This window comes from Melanaphis sacchari, unplaced genomic scaffold (genome assembly GCF_002803265.2).
Source record: "Melanaphis sacchari strain LSU unplaced genomic scaffold, SCAv2.0 Contig74_pilon_pilon, whole genome shotgun sequence".
Taxonomy (NCBI): Eukaryota; Metazoa; Arthropoda; class Insecta; order Hemiptera; family Aphididae; genus Melanaphis; species Melanaphis sacchari.
In genome coordinates this window covers 882894-910635 of record NW_020271531.1, presented here as the reverse complement: position 1 = coordinate 910635, position 27742 = coordinate 882894, and the positions used below count along the sequence as shown (strand labels likewise).

Genomic DNA, 27742 nt, shown 5'->3' with positions numbered 1-27742 from the left:
AAACTTAAATTGTATTTTTGACCTTAAATATAGATTAAAATAATTTTAATATTTAAAATATTTGTGTACTTCTACACAATATTAAGCTTGGATTATTGGTGGGGGTGAGCATAGTTTAAGAGCCTAACTCTTTCTACAAAATAAATTTTTTATTGACATGTCCAAAAAAAAATAAAATAATGTTCATATTACAAAAAAATTCTAAATAAATAATAGATTTATACTTTACAACAATATGATGAAGTTAGTAAATTAGAGAAAATGGGAGTTTTGAGCAATAATGTAGTGCGTGGTATTAGTGTAGATATTATGTAAAAATGGAATTATTATGCTTATTATAATAAATAGTTTTAAAATATTTATTATTAATTGATAACAGTGGATTTTGACCTACTTGCTTATGTAGGTAAAAATATTTCATGTTGATCTCCATTGTCTACCGCTTAAAATAAAATTAATAAATTATACAGTAACAATATTATACTTAGTGGTGATTATAATAAACCTAATATCTTTGTTTAATATATAATAATTTATATTTTATAATCATGTATTATATTTATATCTATTAAATGGAGATCGATGACTACAAACCTCTACCGGCTTACTTCATCGTTGAAACACCTGAACTAAATGCAAACGTACAATTTTATAACCAACTTGCTCCTAAAAGGCTAAAAATTCTACCTATAATGATTTATCATTTTAACACTGAACTCCCTATATTTACCTACTCAGTGGTACCATTGACAGTTTTTAATGGTACTACATAAACAATATTTGAGGAAGAAAGTACCGGTAAACTGTTTTTTTAACTGTACCTGTTTCACTAAAATACAGTACAAGTTGTGTGCATCTACTTAAATTAAAATATTTATAACTTACTATTCTTACTGACTAGTGACTGTCGTCGTCCACCACCCACCTTAATTAAAAATTGTATCCACAATACTTATACATAGTGATTGGTGCCACTTCGTCTACTTATATCTAACATAAGTTTATGTGGCGCTTTTTTTGTTAGAAGATGCTGAAGGGGTTATGGGAAAAAGTAGGTATGTATTCAAACATGCAATACCTTAGAACTCAAAAGTTAGAAGAATTAAAAACGATGATCACCACTGTATTTCCCATATAATAATAGAAATGAACTAAAATAGTGGTTTTTAAACTGTGGTTCGCGACATTATCATGTCAAAGGTACGTATTTCACATAAAATAAGTCGTGAAATATTTTATATAAAAAAGGTACCTATTCTGAAGATTAAAAAAAGTTTATAAGAGATTTAAGAGATTTCTAAAAGTTTTTTATCAGACACCCCGTGTTCTACAAAGGTTTAAAAACCGGTTGAATATTGGTTAGATATGATGAGAATTATTCCAGAGGAGTACCCTCTCATAACATACAACAAAAGATAATATTATGTAGAGAATAAGTTCAAAAATTGTTTTTTTTGGATTTACAGTTTTGATAACAGCTCTTTGAAACTCTAATACTATTTTTGATACACTCTATAAAACCATTATAACCTATGAACATACTCGATGTTTACATATACAAATTAAACGTATTAAGCCTATATACTGTTGGTCTTTAATATATGTATATATATACTATGAAATATGATTTATAATCTATTCTTGTTTAGGTATAGGTATTTATTTAATTTTTAGGTATTTTTAACCATACTAAATAATTTATATTTTTTATGATTTTATAAAAGTTGAACTTATCAGTTAACAATCGAGAGAAAAGAATTGTGACTATAAGCATTATTTTATTTTTTTTTTTTTTAATCGAAAAAAAATTTAAAACTTGAACATTTTAAATGTCTTTAAGTACCACAAAAAGGTCCAAAATATTTTTAAAATTATTACAAGTCTAGAAGATGCTAATTTTATAAAATATTTAAATCTTTATATTATTCATTTATTTGATTACAACTAAAAAAAATCAATATTTGTTTTAACAAAATTTCCGTTTTATCTTCTATCGATTAATTTAAGTTTTAAGTACCTACACAAACCTATATTGTCTATTGTTAAAATTAAAACTGTCAAGTACCTATACATATATGATATAATAGTGCAGTTGAATAAAATAATCATGTAGAAAAAAAACTAGTTTTTTTATTGCAAAACGTCATTATAAGACATAGTAGATACAGCTCGACTAGGCCTTTGAATCGTTGCATAATATTTCAATAAAAAAATGCAGCGGAGCGCAAACGCCACCGCAACGAAGGAAGACGCGAGCGGTATTGCCAAAGTCGGCACGGCGTTGCCGTACACTGTCGTGTCGACGCTGATCACGATCGTCAACACTCAACACTCAACAAGTTCACATTGACCGGTTATGGGTTCCCGTCATGCCCGGACTGGGTCACTGTGCTACTGTTCTTCAGCACAGTGTGCCGTAATCCTCAATTTTGTAATAAAATACTTGAAGTTTTTTAAATAATTGATGAGCAACAAAAAAAAAGAAAGGTTTTTTTATTGTATTTACGGGCCTTTAGGCCGCCTGCTTACTGAGAATAGTAGGCCGGTATCCTCCCAGTCCGGACCTGGTTCCCTTCGTACCGGTTCTTGGTCGCGCGCCAGATGCTCGCCACGGTCACCGCGCTGTACGCGGCCAATCGGTTGGGCCGGGTCAGGTTCCCGGACATCGGGTGGCGCGCGTTCGCCGACGTCGCTCATCCACCTGGGCTATACACACCGAACTGAGCCTGGCCGCCATCTAGGGCTTGAGCTTGCGCACGTTTACCAAGTTCAAGAACCTGGGCGATGACCATGGCGGGCGAATACTATCTGTTGCGCGTCACGCCGACCCGTTCGTCAAAACGTCCGTGGACGACGCCGTGCTTGCGGCCGGCAACGACGTCGAACTGAACGCCGAAGGGTGTGCGTTCGTGCTGCTCAACGATCTGCTGACGGCCGCCCACGGCGTGTTCTCCAAGCGGAAACTGAACGCCTGCAAAAGGCGAATGGGCAAGTGTGGGCTGTTGTACTGTTCGTCGCTGTTCGTGTTGCCGCTCGCCCTGGCCCACTTGTATTTTTCGGACGATCTACACCTAATGTGTACAGGTATGCGTATCTCTCGTCATACCGCGCGTTAACTTAACCTAATAGGTAGGGTATTTATATTTTATAATAATATTAATTGTTAGTCGTCTTGGTACTTTAGAGATTCGGACTTCGTCATACTTATTATTGAGTTCGTTTAAAGTATAGTTACTGTGTTTAGTTCCTTTACACTCGTGTCGGATGTTGAATGATAATAATATGAAATGATCAAAATATTTTAGCTATTCGGCTATATAGTGTTGGCCGTTATTGCAAGACGACCGTATAGCTAGCATAAGTTGATTTTACTAGATAACCCTATGTGCGTTTATGTATCACCACGAGTTGTAATTAACTATGACACGAACATTATCAATTTATTAGGAAATATAATAATATGAATAATATGATAGTCAACCACAAGTTAGATGTGGGTAGTAGGTACACAGTTATAGACAATATTATTATAGTTGAAGATTCTACCATTGGTTTTGTGATGTAGATAATATCTACTATATTTTAATCAAACCGGCTAGACGATATTATTTTAATATGACTATACTTAAAATACCTATCTGTATATATACAATATGCAAGCTGTCTTCCGCAGTAGATACAAATTATTTAAAATATACCTACCGTTATACTTTTGCTTTTTAGATTAAATTATTGGTCATAAGTCACAACCACCATTTTTAATACAAATTTTTGTTTCATCTATAATAATAGCTTCGTGTTAAACTACAGAATAAATTATAATGCTGTGCATTAAATACAATTCGACCTTAACGATGACAGTAATCGGATGTATTAGAAATATTATAATTGTCACTTATGTGTTTGTTAGTGGTGATGGCCGATGGATGAACGTGTTTGAAAGAAAAAATAAAAGAGCTTAGCAGTTTTGATTCAAGAAACTATTCAGTAATAGTACTTCGGAAATATAAATTTAAAATATCAATAAAGTAATTGTGTTTATATATTTTTATATTTTTTGGTGTCAGTATGAACTATACACATTAAGAATCTTCTCAACCTTGCATTTAAATTTGAACACGTATCATTGTAAAATAAATGCATTAATTGCTCCCATCTAAAATATATTTAAAATATTTTTAAGTGCGGGAAATTTGTTAGTACGGTATATTGAACACGGAGAGCGCTGGGTTCAAAGTTTGTTTGCTTGAAGTTTTGTTTGGTTGTGGTACCAATTACGACGCGAACCGTATTTAAATCTGAGTTTAATAGATAATAAATATGCAAATCTATTATAATTTGTAACCATTCTACTAATCATTAATCAGTGTTCAATAAGTGGTAGGCGAGAATTATTCTATAATTTCCATAGTTGTACGTTATGGCCTACGAGTTATGACTACTCGCTTATCGCTTGTTGATAATTAATAGTATCAGTGATTTCTATTTGCTATTGCTTATTTTTCTAATGTTTGTTACATCTTAAGGCTGCAAATACTAAATTTCTTTACTCTTTAATCTGTGATTAGTTACATTTTAAAGAGATTGCTGGTATAATAAATTAAAATCTCAGAGTTTAAATATATTTTATCGATAATATGCCTCGACTATCTGTAAGTATAACTACATTTAATATTTATTTGAAGTTAAATATAACTACTACTCTTTTACAATGTGTTTATTATACTGTAGAAAGAAGAAATTGCTAAGCAGTTTATGCTCCCAGAGCGTAAATCTAAAATTGCAACTCTACTTAAACAAGATGGACAAGCGTATTGCATTTGTCGATCATCAGACAGTTCTAGATTTATGATGTAAGTACCTATTAAAACTTAATAATTTTATTTTTATATAGTACAGATTACTTTATTCAAATTGTATTTTTAAAAGATGTTTTTCCTAATTTTATTAAAAATATTTTAAAATTGTTTACTTCAGAACCATAGTGAATGTATATATTTATTTATATATTGAATATATTTTATTAATTATAGTGGATGTGATGCATGTGAAGATTGGTATCATGGTGATTGTATTGGAATAACAAGAAAGCAGTCTAAACTCATCAAGCATTATTTTTGTGATGTATGTTCATAATAAATTTATTATAATTTTATAGATTATACTATTGTAATACTATTACTATATTATTTATATTATTTTAGAAATGTAAATCAGAAGATCCTTCATTGAAAACAATATTCAAAACATCATTAAGTCGTAGTGATTTCAAAGAAAAAAATGTTCATTATGTTGGAAGCAAACGAGGTAAATAAATTATGTTATAAAATCTATTAACTTAGTCTAATTTATTAAAAAATGTATTATCAGCATTTGGATCTGGTTAATTATTTAGGGGCATTAATTTATTGCATCTGTATTGTATAATTTTTTTTCGTTTTAAATACATTTTAAGTTTATTAGCACTCATCCTTAAATGGGTTGTTTTATTTTGGTAAAAAAGTAGTAAATGTATATAAACATAATAATAATAGTATAAATAATAACATAATATTTACTTTTATGTTTAAAGTTCTTTCACAGAATATTTTCTTAAAAGTTTTAAATTTCTGATTGATAATTAACTATTTGAAACTTTTGAATTTAAATAAAAATTTCATAAATTTAAATATAAGTTGAATCTAATATAGTATCTCTGTCTAATAATATTTATAAATTTAATCATTTATTAAACATTTTATAATAATATTATTTTTATATTAGATAATCGTGAAAAATATCGACCAAAACATAGATCTTGTGGTCGTTGTGACAATTGTAAGCGAGTTGAAAATTGTGGTTTATGTTTGGGATGTTCTGAAATGCGAAGATTTGGTGGCTCAGATTTATGTGAAAATAAAATATGTTTAAATATAAATAAACAAGTAAAATATTTAAATACTTTTATTTAATACTTAATAGTGATGTTATAATGTGTTATTTATTACAGGAAAATAGGTCTTTATCAAAGTCTACTAAGAGAAAACATAAGGATTCCAGTTCTGATGGTGATCATATAAGTTTACCATTGTTAAACCGTAATCATTGTTATGGTCCTGGATGTACTCAAATTGCAAGATATAATTCCAAGTACTGTTCAGACAAATGTGGTTTGAGTTTAGCTAATACTAGAATTTTTCATGTAAGTCTAACACATATATTTATTAATTGTAAATAGTTACTTGATTTTAATTATTATTTTAGGTATTACCTCCAAGACTTCAAGAATGGGGCTTATCGCCATGTATTGCAGAAGAAACAAATAAAAAGAATCTCGAAGTAGTTAGAAAAGAACAATTGGAAGTTAGAGACATATTGAAAGAATTGGATAAAAGACATAAAGTAATTATTTATTAACTATCTTGAACTTTAACTATTTCATCAGTTATACACATTTCATTGTTGTATCAGTTATAATTTTGTATTAAAGATGGTGGCATTGGTGGTAAACTAGAGATGGGGTTTAAGATAATGAATTAATATTTTTCTATATTTATTATATTAAAAGTACACTGAGAAAAAATAATAATACAAGACTTATTTTTGTCAATACAATGTAGCTTATAGTTTAATTTTTAAAGAGAGAAAAATAAAATAAGATCAATTGAATATAATGAACATTTTATATAATTTTAAGGAGCTTGATAAGTTGTTAGAAAAAGCAAAATTATTATCTGTTGATGTAAATCAAGAAGTTCAAGATATCGATGAAGAAATGAGTATGCATTGTGTCACTTGTGGACATGAAATACATACAAGAACTGCTGTAAAGCATATGGAAAAATGTTTTAATAAGGTTTGTTTTAAAAATTGATTAATGAATAAAATTACTTATTTTTGTTTTTTTCAATAATTTTATCTAAATATTTTAGTATGAAAGTCAATCATCATTTGGTTCAATTTACCAAACTAAAATTGATGGCAACAATATGTTTTGTGATTTTTATAATTCTTCGCAAGGAACTTATTGTAAGAGATTAAGAGTTTTATGCCCAGAACATTTTAAAGATTCAACTGTCATTAGTGATACTGAGGTAAACATATTTGTTTTGATTATAATACAACTATTTTTTGAATACTTATAGTTATTTATTTATTTTTAATGTATATTTATGTATACTTATTTTTTGTATTAATACAAAATTTAATGAACTAATATTTAATCATATTTGTTTATGTATTAGGTATGTGGTTGTCCGCTCGTTTCAAATGTTTTCAATTTAACTGGAGAATTTTGCCGTGTGCCTAAGAAAACATGCATCAAACACTATTGTTGGGATAAATTAAGGAGAGCAGAAATTGATATGGAAAGAGTTCGCCAGGTAAACTACATTTATTTTTTATTAATTATGTTTATTAAGTAGATAATGATGTAAAAACAAATTGGAACATGCAGGCGGGGCTGATTAACAAAATTATTACACACTCAATGCATTGATATATATATATTTGGAAACTGTACTCAATTCAAATTTCAAATGATAGTTTACAGGTTGCTCATTTTCTAAAAGCAATGATAAATCATTTCATTTGAAGAAAAAAAAAATTTATACCTATAATTGTTTTGTTAAATATTTTGAATATATATCAATATTATTAATAGATAAATAGAAAAATATATTTACTTGTACCACAATTTTAGATTTTAATGAAGCAATGAGTGTAGGTACTATGATCTCTTTTTTTAAGACACTATAGTAGAAAAATGCTAAAATTTTAACTTGAGTGTTTTTTTTTATCAGTAAATTATATCTAATTAGTACTTTGGGACTTTGGGAGTCAAAAACTAAAAAGTTCCTATTATTCAATTTAATTGTAGATATTTGATATTTTCATTAAATATTTATGTAATTATTTTCTATTTATGATAAAAATATGAATATATTTTAATTATTTTTTAGCTATATATACTTATAGATATTAGATATTTTTAATAAATAAAAATGAAAAAATGTTTGCAGACTTTTTTGTGAAGCAAAATTTAAAATTTTTGTTCTACCTACTCACCCAAACTTTTCAGTTGTTTAATATGATATAAAAATACATACAATTTTTTTTGTTAAGTTTTTATACAGTTATACATGGGTTATAAATCTACGACCCACCCACCCATTTAAGAAGTGAAGCGATCATATCATGTGACATGAGTTTGGCGTCACTGTATATTTCTAATACATTTTAAAATAAATTACTCTTATATCTATATAAATATATTATAAAATATACTTATTGATATAAGTTGATTGAAAATTTTTATTTAGAATTGTTTTTCATGTGGTGTTGTATTATATCATTAAATTACTTTCTCAATAATAAGGTTACACTTACTTTATAGCAAAGCGGTTACTACTTCCCCTCTTCTTAGTATTGTTTCCTAAAATTACATTTTTTTATGTTTCAGTGGTTGAAACTGGATGAGTTAATTGAGAAGGAACGACAGATACGTAATAAAATGTCTTCAAGAGCAGGGGTCTTAGCATTAATGCTACACTCTACTTATGACCATGAATTAATGGAACGTCTAACAGCGGAAGCAAATAATTCTCAACATCAACGTGAAAATAATTCTTGAATTTCTTTAAAATCAACTCATGTAACTGTTGAATACTGTTTGATGTGAATTTAAAATAGAGGACAATGACCTCTTGGGTTTTATTCACCCTAAATTTTTCTTTAATTGTATTGATTTTTTTTATTCCAATTTAATACTGAATTTATAAATCAATCACATGGTTTGTCGATTGACCTTGCTTTTATATTTATTAAACTAATGAATAATTCAATAGTATGTCTTTTGATTGACTCTTTTTCACCCTGAACTAAGTAAGTTTGTCATTGTGTTTGCCGAGAACCTACTCGGTACAATTTCAGTAACTGTTGGTTCAGTTTTGGTTAAAGACATTTTATTTATTTCTCTTTTTTCATTAAACGGTAAGTTATTTATAATATTTATTCGTTATTTTTATTTCCTTATACTATTTATATTTATCTATTTATAAAAACATATTTTGTGTTTTGATAGTCAAACTTCTATACCTAACATTTTCAAAATGTTATTTGATTTAATATCGGTTAGATTGAAAATTGTTTTTCATAATTGACTAACTCTTAAATAATATGCATAGGATTGATAAACCGTCAAGTTAATTGTAAAAATTTTAAATTCATTTTAGAAATATAAAAAATGTATAAGACAATCTTATTTTCTTAACTTTATTATTATTTAAAAGGTATATATCTATACAAAGTTAAAATATGATTATGTACTGAACAATAAAAATAAAATAAAACCCTAATTTAATTTTAAAATTATTTATAGTCCTTTGGTTAAATTTGACTATAATCTATACTATGACTGCTATAGGATTGCATTAAATAAATTTTTAATTGACAATTATTTAAATATTTATTACTTATAATTATTTAATTATATCTTGTTAATTCTATTTTTTTGCGTTTTTTTATTAAGAGAATGCATAAAATTGGATATGTTATTTTAGTATTTTAAAACTACAGCATAGCAAATTGGTATTCAATACAACCGATATTAAGTTTTAAGATTTAATATTAATAAATTTATTAATTTTAATTTTATAAAATAAAATGTTAGAACATAATATACCTACATATTTAACTGTTTTACAGTATTTTAATTTTAAATGCAATATTTTATTTATTCATAACTGGTTTAAAAATTGAATTAACTTAAAAAAATATGACTAACAAATTACCAACACTGAAACATAATATTCTTGCTTTTAAATTTTATATTAAGTTAATTCACATTACTGGTTTTGCTGAGTACAAATTTTTTATGTTATACGTTTTTTGTTATTCGGAAACAAACATGTGTAGTTGTAACAAATGAATTAGTAAAAAAAGTTAAAAAATTACATATGTATAGTTTTTTTTTTGAGTTAAATATTTGTTTGTTTATTAAAAACTAATGGGCTATACCCTTATGTTAATAATTTACTATTTAAAAAGTTATTTATACTCTACTTTGTACTATAAATATTTGAGTGTTATATTTTTTTGTTCTAATATTGAGTGGCATCAATAATAGTCTGTGGAAAAGATCTTCCCTAATTATTTTAGTAGCAATTTTTTACATAGTTTTGTTTTATTATTATTATTATTATTATTTATTAATTAATTTTTTGTTATCCTTGATAGGTAATGAATGATGTTTTTTCTCAAACCTACTCCTGTTAATTGATAAAATCTAAACAAAAAGTTAATTTTAGTAAATAAAACAAATATCAAAAAATTCCTGACAATAATAAATCAATAAAAGTAATTTGTATAAAAAATAGATACCCTATTTATTTTAATGATTAAGGAATTATAAATTAAAATAACAACAAAGTTAATTTCATTAAATAAAATAAATTTAAACAAAGTGTATTAAAAGTATAAAGTAATATTTATTTTTTTGTATCATATTTTCTAAAAACCATTAAATTACATAAAAATTGTAAGTAATGATAAATTTATAAGTGTACAATTTTAAGCTAGTCATAAAACTTGTTAATTTTAAAATCATTATTTGATTTCTATATAAACTTAAAAACTTTAATTAGAATAGGTAAGAATATAAACATGTTTAGAATTGAAACTATAATGATCTGGATTTTTAATAAATAAATAGTTAGTACTTGGTCATGGTTTAATTTGTAAAATACAAGTCTGAAATTGCCAGATTAGTATAAATAATACTACTAAATATGACAAATTATCCAAATTACTCAATTTTTTAATATATTAATATGTCACACAAACACTCAGAAGTTTAGATTGATAACAATTAACAGATCATTTAATAATTATATTGATCCTACCTTACTTTAGACTATTCAAGAGTCTTAGAATTATGTAGGTTCGAATTAGTTAATTGTTTACGTATTTTCTAATTGATTTTTTAATTAGGTGAGTAAACGTAGGAAAATAATAGAACATAATAATATGCATTGCGTTAACATATACAATTTTTTTTTTTTTTTTAATACATGTATCTATAATATTAAAATTATTCGGTACTTAATTTAATTTTAACCTGCTAATGGTTTTATACCTGCCTGTTTATTGAGTTTTTGAAATGTAAATTGTAGATACTTTACGTGAATAAAAATGATATGTCCCTACTTAATGATTAAAATACTTTAATTTGATTTTTAAAATTATTTAACAGTTATATTTTTGATAACAATCTATACACTTTAATCAAAAAATACATAACATTTTAATACACCTACTTACTAATTTTCCATATATTGTTTAATAATTATTAATTTATATCTTAAAAAGTACTAAAAGTAGATAGTTCATAAACATTTAGGTTAAGTGCTAGGTTCTTAATTAGTGTATACAAATTAGTAAATACCTGTTACCAGCTAATAACAATAATAGTCTATAGATAGGCGTACCTATTCAAATATAATTTAATTTTGATTCTTAATGTTTTTGGTTTTATATTGAAATTATTATTTACCATACTTCCTGTCATCATTAGTGCATAGATAGACACCTATCATCAGACGATTTGGGTATTCCTTAAATTATTATTCCATATATTGGTTTTAATTTTTTTTAATTTTAATTTACTTAGAACTCATTACACTGTATATACACTTCTATAATTATTATGTAAGAAAATATAATTCTGATTTAAATAATTTCAATGCATATTATAGTTCTAAAACATCGTATACGAGCTATCTATAACAAAACATAAATTATTCGTCCGTCGATTAAATGATCTACAACCTTAAGACCTTAAACGGCTATAAACGACCCTATACGAATATCTATATTATTTAGCAATCGTACGATATGCAAATCAATAGCACATCCTGTGATCCATTAATTTAATGAATAAACATGTGTTTTAACATCGAACCAAATGTTTTTTCTGAGTACTTATATCCATTATGTTTTTGGCGTATTAGGCATTAATGAAAATAATTCAGTAATTTTAGGTAAACCAATATGTCGAGACAACAAGCCATCGAGCTTAAGATTAAAACAGATAGGGAGATAGCATTAAAGGCCGGCCGCCGTTTGGTTAAATGTGATCCTGGAGATGAAATCGTTATATCAGGGTTTTCCGGGTCTTTTCCAAACTCTGACGGTCTTCCAGATTTTGCCGAAAAACTTTTCAATAAAGTTGACTTAATATCAGAAGATGACAGAAGATGGACAATTGGTAAAAAATTGAAAATTATTTAAATTACAAATTATGGTACCTATATCCTAATTTTAAATTTACTTAATACCTATATTATTTTAGAACACCCGGAAATCCCACAGCGAACTGGAAAACTAAATCAAGTAAATAAGTTCGATGCAGCATTTTTTGGAGTCCATTATAAACAAGCACATACCATGGATCCTATGTGTCGTATTATTTTGGAAAAATCATATGAGGCAATAGTGGACTCAGGTAATAAACTTAATATAATTCTATACAGTAAACTCTTGATACTTAAAATCTTCTATAATTTGAAAATGTTGGGAATTTGAAATAAATGCTCGGCACTTTGAAAATTTGGTGGTAATTGAGCGCGTGTTTGAAAAAAATCGATGCAAGTATACTCAGTCACTTAGTATTTGAAGAAAAAATTATGGCGTTAATAATTGTAAATTAAACAAACTATCGGAAATTCGAAGTTACTTCATTATGATTGAGCATTCTGAATAAACTCGTACATTTTAACTATTAATAACTACCTATTAAAAAAAAATACATTTTATCAACGTAACTTGTTCTTTATATACATTATCGAATTATAAACAAACATATTTCTTAATTTATTTTTGTATCTCTCCAGTTCCCAGTAAACATTTTAAATCTATAAAATGCAAAAAATATGTCTAATTGATGTATTTGAATGGATTCTATAGATTAAAATAATACATATTTATAAAATGTTTAAATAAGGTTTAAACGAGACAACCTTAAGACATTTATTCATATGTAAATATTATTAAATAGATGTCTATAAGACGTGTAATATTATGTGTAAAAGTACATTAATGCATATTTTTGACAAATAATAATAGACATTAATTTAAAACAGCAATAGACATATCATAAAGATATTTAAAAAAATTAATTTATTACGAAAACGATTTCCCTAATAAAATATAACTAATATTACTACAAAATTATACATTGTTAAAATATTAATAATATACTTTTTTAAGTATATGTATGTGGATACTTTTATAATATGAAATATGAAGTATTTATAATACTCACATACAAGAATATTGTTACAATCGATTATTTAAATTATAAATATTTTTTCAACATACCAATTCGACATTTCTAAATAAAAAAAGTTGGAAAATAGATAACGGATTTTCTGTACAGTAGTTGTGCCAAGGTACTGCCTAATCATTGAGTAAGTTGCTGTAATGTATTTAATAAGTTTGAGTTTAATGATAAATTTTTGCATACGAAAAACGCTTTAGTAAGAAAATGTTAATACAATATTTAGTGAATATCTTAAGTATCTCCGATTATTTGTTTTTGAATTAAAACAAATTATTAAAATTGTGTGTTGACAAATTATTATTTTACACGTGAATTGATAATTTCGTCAAAATTTAATTTTCAGACGTTTATAATATTCCTAACCAAGGTATTCTAGTCGACTTTTTTTTTTTAATTTCACTAACAACTTTTGAATAAACTTGTTTAAATTTTCTAGTTTTATGAATGACAATTTTTTTTTTTATTAACACTCGTTAAAAAAATATCAAAATATCAAAATATTTGGTGAAAATGTCAAGTATGGTTATTAATTTTTAAATTTTTAGAGGATAAAAAAATCGATTTCGTTGAAAACTTTTTTTACATAAAAATTCCTGTTTTTTCTTATTTTTTTTTTTATTTTTTTTATTTTTGGGGTTATTTTAAAAACCATTGGAAATTTTTAATATTTACCTCTTAAAAATAACCAACTGGATTCATTTTCTTACCAGAATATATATTGAGATTGAAAATCAAAACACTTTTTTCTACTATAAAAAGTGTCTACAGACAAAAAAAGTGAAAAACACATATCGTTGTAAAATTAATGCATTTATGATACATCACTCCTCTCAGAAATTAAGATTTATTTTGAACAAAACTTATTTCATAAGTAACAAATAACAACGTTAATATTAAACTTTGATTTTATTTGTTATACTTTGTTGTTGTAACTGATAACATTGATTACTAAACACTAAAACACAGCTCTCAAATTATCAATTTTTTACGTACAAAAAAACAACGACCATGCACTAAATGCCGTATCTAATTCACTACAGGTGGATTGCTTAATTATGTCTGATTTTCACCACAGACGATTGATAACTATTGGAAAAAATAAGGGATGTAGGTTTAGCCCCTTTAGAAGATTTCAAGCCAACCTAATAATAAAATCAAAAAATTAATTTTAATATTGTGTAAGTTCCAATAGAAAAGTACTAAGGATATATATATATATATAATATATTTTCTTAGTAATATTGTTAAATATTTTATCTGAAAAAAATTTCTTATTTTACTTTGAATATTTTATGATATGCATATTAATTATTTAAAAAATTTAAACACTTGAAATATTTTACTTAATTTATTGTCTTTTCTAATATATTTAATTTAATTTTAATAGTTAGGTTATATGAGGAAGCATTTTAAGAATTTGTAGTTATTAATTTTTGTCTTAAATTATATCATTGATATTTTTATTTTCAAAACGCGCATGCATCATATGATGTTTAGTTTTAGGTACTACTAAATCAGGCGTCAAAAACCTTTTTGAAAAAAAGAGTCATTTTTTTAAAAATAAGTTATTAAACCACAATGTTCAAAGAGCCGCACAGGTTTAATTAACATTTTTTTTAAATTGTAATTGTTAATATAGACTAGAAGATAATATCTCAGATATAATATAATTTATATTTTACGGGTCTGGGTGTATTCATAAATTTTCCAAAGAGCCGCACATTGCATGTTATAATAGGAGTCACGTGCGGCTCCGCAGCTATAGGTTCCCGACCTCTGCACTAGATGATTAAACATTTTCATAAGATAAAAGTCTAGTGATTTTGAAATTAAATTGTTTTAAATCAAAGTTCAATAATAGTGTACAAAGCACTAAAATTCAAAATTATTAAAAATGTGCACCAAATTAATTTTAATAATATTTAAGTTTTAAAATAAAATAATATTCAATTTTTTGATGTTGTTATTTTAGGCAATTCTCCGAAGTCATTAAAAGGATCAAAAACAGGAGTATTTGTTGGAGCTTGCTTCAGTGAGTCAGAAAAAACTTGGTTTTATGAAAAACTTCAAGTTAATGGATTTGGACTTACTGGTTGTGCTCGAGCCATGCTTGCCAATAGGATATCTTATTGGTTAGGAGTAAATGGTGAGTAATATTTAATTTTTTTTTTAATTCTTATTTAAGGGCGACGGACTCTCATAATATGCTGTCTCCGTCTTCTTAACTTCTAGTGTATGCATTAAATTTGTAATCAACAGAACCAATTTTAAGTTGTTAGTTTTAATATAAAAGTGAATAAGTGAATTAATCTATTATCAAATTTAAAGGAGAGAATTTTTTAGATAAGCTAGTAAGTGTTCATTGATATTTTAATTTTAAAGTGAATATTAGTAAATAAATTAAAGTCACAGTTATAGATATAGTTAAAATATTATAATTTTAAAATGCTCATAACTCTCTTTCAAAGGTAGATATCAATAAAATGAGATTCATTAAACGATAAATATTCTCATCTTCAAGTTTTTAGTAACTCATTTTAGTACTAAAAGTAACAACATAAAATTAGTTTTGCCAAAGCTGAATTAAGATTTAAGTTTGATGTGTTATACGTCTAAAAGATAGAGACAGCACTTGCGGAGTCTTAATATATTACTAATGGAATAGAATAAATTACAATTGATAAATATTTATTATATTTAATAAAAATATTTTGTTTAAATTATTATTTATAAATATATAATTACGATATTTGTTTTGTATATTTAAAACGAAACTATAATTTTCTTATTTATATAGGTCCTAGTTATTCAGTAGATTCTGCTTGTTCTTCAAGTTTATATGCATTGGAACATGCTTATAAGGCGATTCGAGATGGACATTGTGATTCTGCACTTGTTGGAGGTTGTAACTTGTGTCTTCATCCATATGTATCTCTACAATTTGCACGTTTGGGTGTACTCTGTGCGGACGGTAGATGTAAATCTTTTGACGAAGCAGCTAATGGATATGTTAGATCAGAGGCAGTTTGTGTTCTGTACTTACAAAAGGCGAAAAATGCTAAACGAGTGTATGCAAAAGTTGTGCACGCTAAAACAAACTGTGATGGGTATAAAGAACAAGGAATAACTTATCCTTCAGGACCATTACAACAAAGATTATTAGAAGAGTTTTACGAAGAATGTGAAATAAATCCAAGTACTTTAGCTTGGGTAGAAGCACATGGAACTGGAACTAAAGTATATTCAAATTTAATATTTAATAATATATTTAATTTATACTTAATGTTTATATTGTAATTTTAACTAAACATAGGTCGGCGATCCAGAAGAAGTGAAAGCTCTAGAAAATGTGTTTTGTCCTGGTCGTACAGAACCGTTATTGATTGGTTCTGTAAAATCTAATATTGGCCATTCGGAACCTGCTTCTGGTTTATGTTCTGTAGCCAAAGTTATCATAGCTATGGAAACTGGGTTTATACCTCCAAACATTAATTTTAACACTCCAAGACAGGACATTACAGCATTTTTTAATGGTCGTATAAATGTGGTGGCTGATAAAACACCTTGGAATGGTGGTTTAGTCGGTATTAATTCATTTGGTTTTGGTGGTGCTAATTGTCACGTATTACTTAATTGGAATAATAAAAATAAAATTAACAATGGGGCACCTGAAGACGATTTGCCTAGATTGGTTGTAGCATCTGGTAGAACTGAAGAAGCTGTAACTACTATATTAAACGATGCAAGTCATATAATTTTATTTAATCAATACAAAATGTTTTAATTATATATTGATGTATAATTTTATTTTAAATTTCAGTTCTTTTCAAGACCATTGGATAAAGAATATGTTCGTTTATTACACGATGTTCAAGCAGAGCAAATTCCTGGTCATATTTACAGAGGATTTACTATCATAAAAAAAGATTTTAAAGCAAACCATTCGATAGATTTCCAAGTAAATAAGTCATATTTATTTTTTTTAAATATTTTTAAAATTATTAATTATAAGTGTATTTTATTTAGTATTATTCCGGAGAACCACGTCCTGTGTGTTTTGTATTTTCTGGAATGGGTTCTCAGTGGACTGAAATGGGTACATCATTGATGAAATTACCAATTTTCAATGAATCAATTTTAAAGAGTCATAACGTTTTAAAAGAATTTGGTATTGACTTATTAAAAATAATTACTAGTACAGATCCTAATATATTAAACGATACAGTTAACTCATTTGTGGGAATTGCAGCTATGCAAGTAAATATTTAATTTTTATGCTCTAAAAAATGTTTGAATTTAAATTTAGAAGTATAAAATTTTTAATTTATTTAAAATTAAATTTAGATTGCTTTGTTTGATATGTTAATTACTATTGGAATTACTCCAGACATTATCATTGGACATTCATTTGGTGAATTATTATGTGCATATGCTGATGGTTGTTTATCATCTGAACAGACTATCAAAGCAGCTTATTACTTTGGCGTAGCTATATTAAATTCTAAGATTCCTTTAGGTGCAATGGCATTTGTTGGTATTGGATATAATCAAATTAAAGATTTACTCCCAACAAATGTTGAAGTGGCTTGGCATAACTCGCAAGATAGTTGTACGATATCTGGTTTAAAAGAATCAGTTGAACAATTTATACTTAAATTAAAATCAAAAGACATTTCAACGCAAATAATAAATGTGCTAAATATACCATATAATTCAACATTTATTAATAAAGCAATCCCGTCATTATTAAAATATCTAAAAAATATTATGACAAATCCTAAATTACGGTCAGGAAAATGGATAAGTACATCAATACCAGATGAACAATGGAGCGAAGATAAAGCAAAATATTGTTCTGCCGAATATTGTGCAAATAGTTTACTAAATAGTGTATTATTTGAAGAAGCGTTTGAACATGTGCCAAAGGGGTCTGTATTGATTGAATTAGCTCCACACGGTGTTCTCCAAGAGGTATTGAATCGATCACCTAAAATAAATATTACCAATGTAGACTTAGCTTCCAGGAATCATAAAGATGGACTTGATTATCTACTGTCAGCTTTTGGAAAGTAAGAAAAATAATTATAATATTTTTGTTATATACTTTAATTATTTTCATTTTATGAAGAATATTTGAAGCTGGCCTCAATCCAAAAATCAGTAAACTTTATCCGGACATCGAATTTCCGGTTAGTCGGGGTACTCCAATGATTGCACCTTTAGTACGATGGGAGCATTCAGAAGATTGGTACGTGACAATGTATCGTGTTCAAGACAAAATCAAATCTGGTGAACGAAATATTTCAATTTCGTTGAAAGATGACGAATTTGAGTATTTATCTGGTCACGTGATTGACGGAAGAAATCTATTCCCAGCAACTGGATATTTGGTACCTACATATTTTTAATTACATAGTTCATTTTTAATGATTTTTAGAACTATTTAATAAATTATATTATAAACCATTCAAAATATTTTTTTTCTATACTTTTATAATTTATAGATAAATAATTACTTCATATCATTTCGTTTTTGTGTTAGCTATTATTTCAAAATTTTTTATTTTAATTAAAATTACATTTATTAGCAATAATGTTTATGTTTCAAAAGTTCTCAATTAGCTTATATTATAACTTAAAGTGAGTTAATTATTGTGTTATGATAGTTCATGTTTCTTAAACCAGTAATTTCATTCAAAGTGAACTAAACAGACCATACACTTCACAAAATATTTATTATTTTTCGTGTTATTAAAGGAAAACACATTTTATATTCATATATGTATACGTATACATTAAATATAAACCCAACATAAAAAAGAAAAACACACATTTTATCTTTTAAAAATGACGTATTAGTTACCAAAACCATTAGTTTCGTTGTATTGATATATTTTGTAGTAGGTTTATTATTCATTTGTTCATTTAAATAAAATAATAAGCTACAATAATTTTTTTAAATCCACCTTTTATCAGTATTTTGTTTGTTTATCAAATCATACTTATACTTTTATTAATTTAATAGGTAATGGCATGGGAAACACTTGCTTTGATGCGAGGAGAACTGTATTCTGAAGTACCAGTTGTATTTGAGAATGTTCGTTTTCAACGAGCAACTAATATTCCAAAAGATGGAAATGTAGAGTTTATTGTAATGGTACAAAAAGGCAGTGGTACCTTTGAAGTAGTTGAAAGTGGTGCGCCAGTAGTTACTGGTCGTTTGTACATTCCTACCGATGTTAACAACGAAATGATTGATATGCCTCCACATCCAAATGAACCTAATGATACAGATTTGACTGTAAAGGATATTTACAAAGAATTAAGACTTCGAGGCTATAATTATAAAGGATTGTTTAGAAGTTTAAATCGAGTTAATCTTGATGGTAATCTTAAATAATAATATCAAGTTGTTATTTATATTTGTTAATGGGTTTTGTTTGTTTGTTTGTTTGATTAGTTACTGTTGGAAGAGTTGGGTGGTTTAATAATTGGGTTGCATTCATGGATAATATGTTACAAATTCAAATATTAAGAGAAGACACAAGATCACTTTTTGTGCCTACTTCATTACAGAAACTTTTTATTAATGTGAAAAAACACGCTACAATAATACAAACTCTCCCAGAAGATAAACCAGGTAATAAATATATTACTAATTATATATTATAAGTTTCCAACTTTTAATCATTATGTATATTATATATTAGAGTTCATTTTATGTATAGATCGCATATTATTTTAAATAATTAAATAAGTTTTTATACGTAATATGTATTTCGTTGTTAAATTTCAGAGTTGCCTGTTTACGTGTACCCGGAAATAGATCTTATTCAATCTGGTGGCGTAGAAATTCGAGGACTTCACGCAAATGTAATTGCTAAAAGGAAGCCATTAGCTGATCCAGTTTTAGAGAAATATATTTTTGTTCCAAACATTATTGAAACAGTAAATAGAAATAAACTAATAAATAAACCACAGCAAATAATTAAATCTTTATTATATTTGCAGGGTTATACATTGGAAGAAATAGTGCGCATATCTTTGCATATAGTTATTGAAAACTTCGTAGGAATTAAAATAAAAACTGTAGAAGTTTTAAATAAAAATTTTAATCCGGATGTACAAATTCTTAGCCCTACCATTCTTGATACTTTAGCTGACCTACCACTCATACAGGTTTGAAGTTATATTTATTTTTTACTCATGTACTTATATATTTATTTAAGTTTTAAATGAGCAAGGCCCAATTACATATTTGTATAAGAAATAATAATAAATGTAATAAGTCTAATAATTAAAAAAAAAAAAACAATGAAATATAATATACAGTATAGTAATAATAATACTAACATCTGTATAGTAACAACTAACAAGTATGGAATCACAATAATTTTTAAATGATTAGAAGTTTGATGATATGAACAGATTTATTTTTAATTCATTTATAGATTTCATAATTTTGTTAAGGGTGACGTTGCTTGCATAATTAATTATTTCTGTGTTTAAATAAAATGTATTTTTAGATTGTGTATTTATAAGTATATACTAGTATACACGTAAATATATTTTTAGCCAGAAGTATCTATTTTATCTGACGGAACTCACCCTCAATTGAAAGAAATAGGATCCAATATAACCGTGGAAGATAAAAAGTTGGCTACAGATCAATCGGTGTTATTCGCTGTTGGATCAGAAGTTTTACAAGATTCTAAATTCCTGGAACAAGTTTATGCCACTCTTAAACCAGGTGGATTTTTACTAACACGTGAGAAATTAAATGCCGAATACTCGCAAGATTCTGTGGAAGTTTGTCTAGATGTTTTCTTAGAACAAGAACGATTAATGCTTGTTAGAAAGGTATGAAACATAATACCTAATTAATTAATAAAATATTAAGATATATTATATAATTTTATATTGTAAAAATCATTATAGCCTTTGGAGCAAAACGTTGTACCAATTATTGTTAAAATATCGAGCACAGAATTTTCGTGGGTACCTGTATTACAAAAATTATTAAAAGCTGATGATGCTTCTGTAAATCAAAAAATTGTTCTTGTCGGCGAAGATCCTAGTAATGGTATAATTGGATTTCTAAATTGTATAAGAAAAGAACCAGGCGGTGAAAGAGTTAGGTATGTAATGTATATGGGAATATAATGTTTTTTGAACTCAACAATTATTAATTTAAATTTTTATTATAAAACAAATTAATATATATTATTTAAAATGTTTTTTTATTAAATTTAATTGAAAATAACTAAACACTGTTTTAGTATATTTTTTAATTGTTACAGTTTTAACAGATTTTTTTTTAAAAGAACCCCCAAAAACTTTCATAATGTTATATACATGACTATATTTAATAGTAAAAGTTTATGGTTATATGTATATGGGCATATGGCATTTAAAATTTATTGATTAAATATGTTTTTAATTTATTTTTAGTTTATTTAATATATTAACAAATAATAGGATACTAAAGTTGTTACATGAAATATTTTGATAAATACATAGTGGATAAATATATTAAATATTGGATATGTGATAAAAAATAAAACTTATTAGTTTTTCCGTTTAGTTTTAACCTAACAAGTATTTACCGCGTTTCCGCCTAAATAATTGATAATTCTATGTGTAATATATGTATTAATTTTTTTAATAAGAAGTATTTGTACATGCATATGAACTTACATATAATCGCGTTTAAGGAAATTCGAATTATAGAGGGTTATGGAATAAAAATTCAAATTGTAGAGTGTGTCCCACCGTCAGACATTTCGAATTATCAAGGGGACCGGAATACATGCATTTTCTTCTAATTATAGAGGTTTTCTCAGGGGACTTAGCGTTTAGTTCGATTCATGGAGTTTTTCGAATTATCGAGGTTCGAATTAACGAGTGACGACTGTATATGGTTTCTACACGGATCTTACATTACCTAAATGTAATATTAAAGGCATACAAATATAAATCTATAAGCAGTAGTATAATTGAATGCCCCCAGAGTTCTCAATTTCTAGCTACGTATAAAAATACCCATTCCCTGATGCCATTTATTGAATTAATATTAAACTATACCTACATTAATTATTTAATACATTATATTGTATTAATATTTATTTTACTTTTTGTTTTAGATGTATATTTATAATGGATAAATCTGCACCAAGTTTTTCTTTAAATGAACCTTTATACAAAACACAATTAAAGAAAGATTTAATATTAAATGTTTACAAGAATAAAGTTTGGGGATCATACAGACATTTATTGCTAGAACCTCCATCCTTAATTGAAGTTCAACATCATTATGTTAATAGCTCAATTCGTGGTGATTTGTCTTCTTTGAAATGGTTTGAGGGCTCTATTGTTCCATTTACAAAACCACCAGCTGAATCGAATTTATTGCATGTTTATTATACTGCTTTGAACTTCAGAGATATAATGTTAGCTACCGCTAAGCTAGCACCTGAAGTTATAGCAAGAGGTCGTATTAATCAAGACAGTGTAATCGCTTTTGAATATTCTGGTCGCACCGAGAGTGGCGAGAGACTTATGGGAATGATTACGTCACGAGCTTTATCAAATATACTTTATTATGATCCATATTTAGCATGGAAAGTACCGGATAGTTGGTCATTAGAAGATGCAGCAACTGTACCAGTAGTTTATGGAACAGTAAGAGTTTCAAGTTTATGTTTAATTGATATAATTATTAACGTTTTTATTTTCTTAAGGTAATATATGCTTTAATTGTAAGTGGTCGAATGAAACGTGGTGATTCAATACTTATTCACGCTGGAACTGGTGGAGTTGGTCAAGCTGCTTTAACTATAGCACTTTATTATGAATGTGAAATTTTCACAACAGTCGGAACAGCAGAAAAAAGGGAGTTTATCAAAACCCATTTCCCACAGGTAAATGTAACTGAAAAAAAGGAATAACAGAATGTTTGTTAAATATTTTGTATCTAGATCCCTGAAAGCCATATTGGAAATTCAAGAGATTCATCATTTGAGCAAATGATAATGATGGAAACTGACGGCAAAGGAGTTGATATAGTATTGAATTCATTATCCGAAGAAAAACTTTTAGCTTCAGTGAGATGTTTAGCGACTGGTGGTCGATTTTTAGAAATAGGAAAATTTGATTTAGCCAACAACAGCATGTTAGGTTGAGTAATACCTTTATTTTCTACACTTAATATTTTAATTTAACTTAATACATTTTTTTAGGTATGGAATTATTTTTGAAAGAAATAAGTTTCCATGGTGTTATGTTGGATACATTGTTTGAGAGTCCAAGTGAATGGAAGAAAAATTTTCAACGTCAAGTACAAGAAAACATTGATTCTGGAGCGATAAGGCCATTAGTGCGTACAGTTTTTGAAAGCGATCAGGTAGAACCAGCTTTCAGGTACATGGCAGCAGGTAAACATATTGGTAAAGTATTGATAAAAATTCGAGATGAAGAAGAAGATCGTCTTATTAAACCACAGGCTTTAAATGTAATGGCATATCCAAGAGTTACGTTTGACAAGGATTCATCTTGTATTATTTGCGGTAATTGATATAATACATTTACATAATATTATGTAATATAATATATAGTGTTTGTACTAAAATTAAATAATGTAAAGGTGGTTTGGGTGGTTTTGGTCTTGAATTGGCTGACTGGATGGTTTTAAGAAATTCGAGAAATATAGTTCTTACTACAAGGACAGGTATACGTAATGGATACCAAGCATTTAGAAAACGCGTATGGGAATCTTATGGAGCTAACGTATTAATTTCAACTGCTGATATTACTACTGAAGAAGGAGTTAAACAATTACTTAACGAAGCAAATCAGTTGGGACCAGTTTCTACAATTTTCAATCTCGCCGTAGTAAGAACAATAATTATGAATATTTTAATAAACATAAATATTTTAATCAATACGCTAAATACTTAAATATACTTGGTATATAGTTTAATCACATTATTATAGCAAGTACTGCATGAGTGGTGCTTATAATATATTATATACGGGCCTGAGTGGCTTGAGTGACAAACCATGTATAAATGTTATCATATTCTAATACTTCAAATACTGTTTTTATTATTTATTATAAGTTATAACTATTGATTTGTCATGTCAGCAGGTTGATATAGAATTACATTAATAATTAAAAACATTTTAAATCTAAATGGTTTAAGCAGAGGCCGTAGATACCGGCCCAGTGTGAGAGTTGACCGACCCGATTATAAGTAAACTAGTTGGATGGAAGGCTTAGCTCCTCTAAAATTAACATTCCATCGAAAAAAATATGATAACAAATATATGTAATACAATTTAAATTAATTAGTTTATTAAATATATACTACAACACATTATATTTTTTTATGCATTTACCTATATTTTGTTGTTGAAAAATTTAATCTATTAATTAATTTGTTTCTTCATAGTTTTAATTTCAAGCTATCTACAATTTTTTTAATTTCTACTATTTGCAGAAAGTTATTATATTTAAAGTTATTAAAGTTATTTCAATTTTTTTAAACAACTGCCAAGCAAAAAACTTTTTTGTCAAAAAACTAGTATAATTTTAATTTATAATTAATCACCATATACTTTTGAAAACATTAAACATTCAGTCTTTCATAAACATATAAACTATTAAGACTAATATTTGGATAACTTCTTTCAAAAATTTAAAACTAAACTTTTTATATTGAAATGAAATGTATTTTTTTTTATATATATCTTAAGATAAATAATATCGCCTAGTAATTAAGTAGTGATAAGTTAATAACCTATATTTCCTACCATTTTACAAGAAAATTATAATAAAACCTAAATATATCTTTTTTTTAAAGTAATTATTATATTATTTTAGTTTAAAGTTTTTATGCTATAAATATACATAGTTCAGCCCGACGGCATTAGAAAACCTGAGGCTCGGTAAAACTATTCCTACTGTCTCATTTGGCCAATCCGGCACTGACTTTAGGCAATATTGATAACTTACATTTTAACTAGAGTGTAGCTTAAATACAAATTGTTAAATATATATATTATATTTTTGTTTTAATATTTTTTTTTTTTAATTTATTTATTACATGTAATAATTTATATTGACTATTTTTGTATAGGTTTTGAAAGATGCAATGTTTGAAAATCAAACAGAAGAAGATTTCAAAGCATCAGCTGGACCAAAATCTATTGCTACATCGTTGCTTGATAAATATTCTAGAACAATGTGTCCCAAGTTAAAACATTTTGTAATATTTTCGAGCGTAAGTTGTGGTTATGGTAACGCTGGTCAAACTAATTATGGTATGTCCAATTCGGTAATGGAAAGAATATGTGAAACTCGTCATTCGGAAGGATTACCAGCCTTGGCAATTGAATGGGGAGCTGTTGGTGAAGTGGGACTTGTGGCTGATATGGCTGAAGACAATCAAGAAGTAGTTATCGGTGGTACTTTACAACAAAAAATTAGCAACTGTTTAGAAATATTGGATAATTTCCTAACTCAAAAAAAACACCCTATTGTCTCGAGCATGGTAGTTGCAGAAAAACGTGCATCCAGTAGTAACGCAGGAACTATTGTTGATACTGTAATTAATATACTGGGTCTTAGAGATTTAAAAACAATTAGTTTACATTCAACCTTAGCAGAATTGGGTATGGATTCAATGATGGCTGTTGAGATTAAACAAACATTGGAAAGACAATTTGAAGTATTTTTAACGCCTCAAGACATCAGAAGTATGACATTTGCAAAATTGCAAGAAATTGGATCTTCGGATGATAAAGAAAAAAAAACCGATGTTGAACTAAAGTCAGTTACTGAATTGCCTGATGTAGGATTAAAATATCTCATGCGAGCTGTAGGAGAAGAATCTTCTGCTTATAATTTAGTGATGCGCATTCCATCTTTATGTGAAGATGGTTCTGTAGTCGAACAACCTACAACCAAACTACCCACGTTATTCGTTATACCCGGCCTTGAAGGCATAGCATCAATTATGGAACCTTTGTCTGTAAATTTAAACATGCAAGTCTTATGTTTACAATATGATATTCTTGGCACTGCAAATTCTATTGAAGAAATGGCTGCTAGTCATTATACAGTAAGTAAAAGCTTTAAATATAATTTAACTTTGACTCAAACGTATTTTATTGCAGTTAATTGAACAACGATTATCAGCTGATCAAGAATTTTTAATTGTGGGCTATTCATTTGGTGGGCTTATTGCCATCGAGGTTTTAAAATTACTGGAAAAAAATAATCGTTCCGGTAAATTGTGGTTGATTGATAGCGCTCCACAATTTTTGAAAATGACCACTAAAATAGCAATTCATGGAGATAAGTCACAGGACCAAGAAATTCAAGTACAACTAATTGTGAGATTCCTTGATCTAGTTTGGCCTCACAAAAAAATTGAAGTAAGTTAAATTAATTTGTTTGAAAATATAGTTAAGTATAAATATTTTTTTTGTACTTTTGTTTTAGCTTACAAATGAACTGTACCAACTCAGTTCATGGGAAGAACGTTTAAATTATTTCATTAATAAATCCCCTGAAGATGCTGCATATAGTAAAAATTATCAAAAACAATTATTAACCAGTGCTTATGTTAAATTAAAAGCAATCCTTAATTATGATGAAAAACCAGATGGTAGCTTAAAAACTCGTGCTCTATTAATACGCCCCACCGAACATGTTTTACCAATATCTGAAGATTATGGACTCTCGGAGGTATATTTTCATTGTAAAATAATTATTTTGTTCATAAAATCAACATAATTGTTTTTATTTATTTTTTATGTCAATAGTATTTTAAATCGGCAGTCGTGGTACACTTTATTGAAGGAAATCATTATTCAATATTAGAAAATAAAAAAGTAGCTGAACTTATTTCGAAGTCCTCGTCATCTAAAGATTTATAAATAGTCATTATTTAAGAATTATATTCAATCAATTTATTTATTTAAATAATAATTATAATAATAAAAAAAAAAATAGAAACAGAAACACAATAATTGGACTGAAATAAGTTTTTTGAGATTTTATTTTATTTTTTACCTTGCTCTTTTAAACAGTTGTTAAATCTAATAAATACCTATCCAATTTATAATTTATTTTATCATCTGTTATGATAGATGAAATTGACAGATAGTTTTCAAGGCTATTAACTACTATATATATATTTTTATACAGTTATATTTTAGGCCTAAATAAAATTTTTTTCGTGATAATGTAAATTTTTTGTTGTAACGTTTAAAGTTATTATTTTGCATTACATATTTACTACGTTCCTAGATTGGTTGCCCTTAGCAACCCATGCACGACATGATTTTATTATTATATTCTATACCAATAGCTATATTCCGCATGGCTTTGTCCGTGCACAGTTTTGAAATTATGAAAAT

The 27742-nt window shown here is 27.0% G+C and overlaps 2 protein-coding genes and 1 pseudogene across 2 annotated transcripts; all 3 read left to right on the top strand.

The window, feature by feature from the left end:
• Positions 1 to 2212: 2212 nt before the first annotated feature.
• On the top strand, positions 2213 to 3930 carry LOC112601024 (annotated as a pseudogene).
• Positions 3931 to 4257: 327 nt separating this feature from the next.
• On the top strand, positions 4258 to 8822 carry LOC112601078 (CXXC-type zinc finger protein 1). Its single transcript, XM_025348500.1, has 11 exons — positions 4258 to 4652; positions 4732 to 4853; positions 5034 to 5124; positions 5205 to 5307; positions 5764 to 5924; positions 5990 to 6181; positions 6244 to 6381; positions 6677 to 6835; positions 6912 to 7073; positions 7224 to 7361; positions 8441 to 8822. Exons 1-11 carry the CDS (start codon positions 4638 to 4640, stop codon positions 8609 to 8611), a joined length of 1452 nt encoding a protein of 483 aa, XP_025204285.1. The 5' UTR covers positions 4258 to 4637; the 3' UTR covers positions 8612 to 8822.
• A 65-nt stretch (positions 8823 to 8887) lies between these two features.
• LOC112601079 (fatty acid synthase) lies at positions 8888 to 27355 on the top strand. Its single transcript, XM_025348501.1, has 25 exons — positions 8888 to 8970; positions 12009 to 12244; positions 12329 to 12481; positions 15291 to 15464; positions 16116 to 16555; positions 16632 to 17060; positions 17139 to 17276; positions 17345 to 17575; positions 17663 to 18387; positions 18447 to 18708; positions 19344 to 19704; positions 19779 to 19958; positions 20115 to 20266; positions 20330 to 20497; positions 20894 to 21178; positions 21257 to 21456; positions 22462 to 22999; positions 23059 to 23238; positions 23296 to 23494; positions 23557 to 23883; positions 23961 to 24208; positions 25456 to 26439; positions 26495 to 26755; positions 26823 to 27068; positions 27146 to 27355. Exons 2-25 carry the CDS (start codon positions 12028 to 12030, stop codon positions 27257 to 27259), a joined length of 7212 nt encoding a protein of 2403 aa, XP_025204286.1. The 5' UTR covers positions 8888 to 8970; positions 12009 to 12027; the 3' UTR covers positions 27260 to 27355.
• Positions 27356 to 27742: the final 387 nt, after the last annotated feature.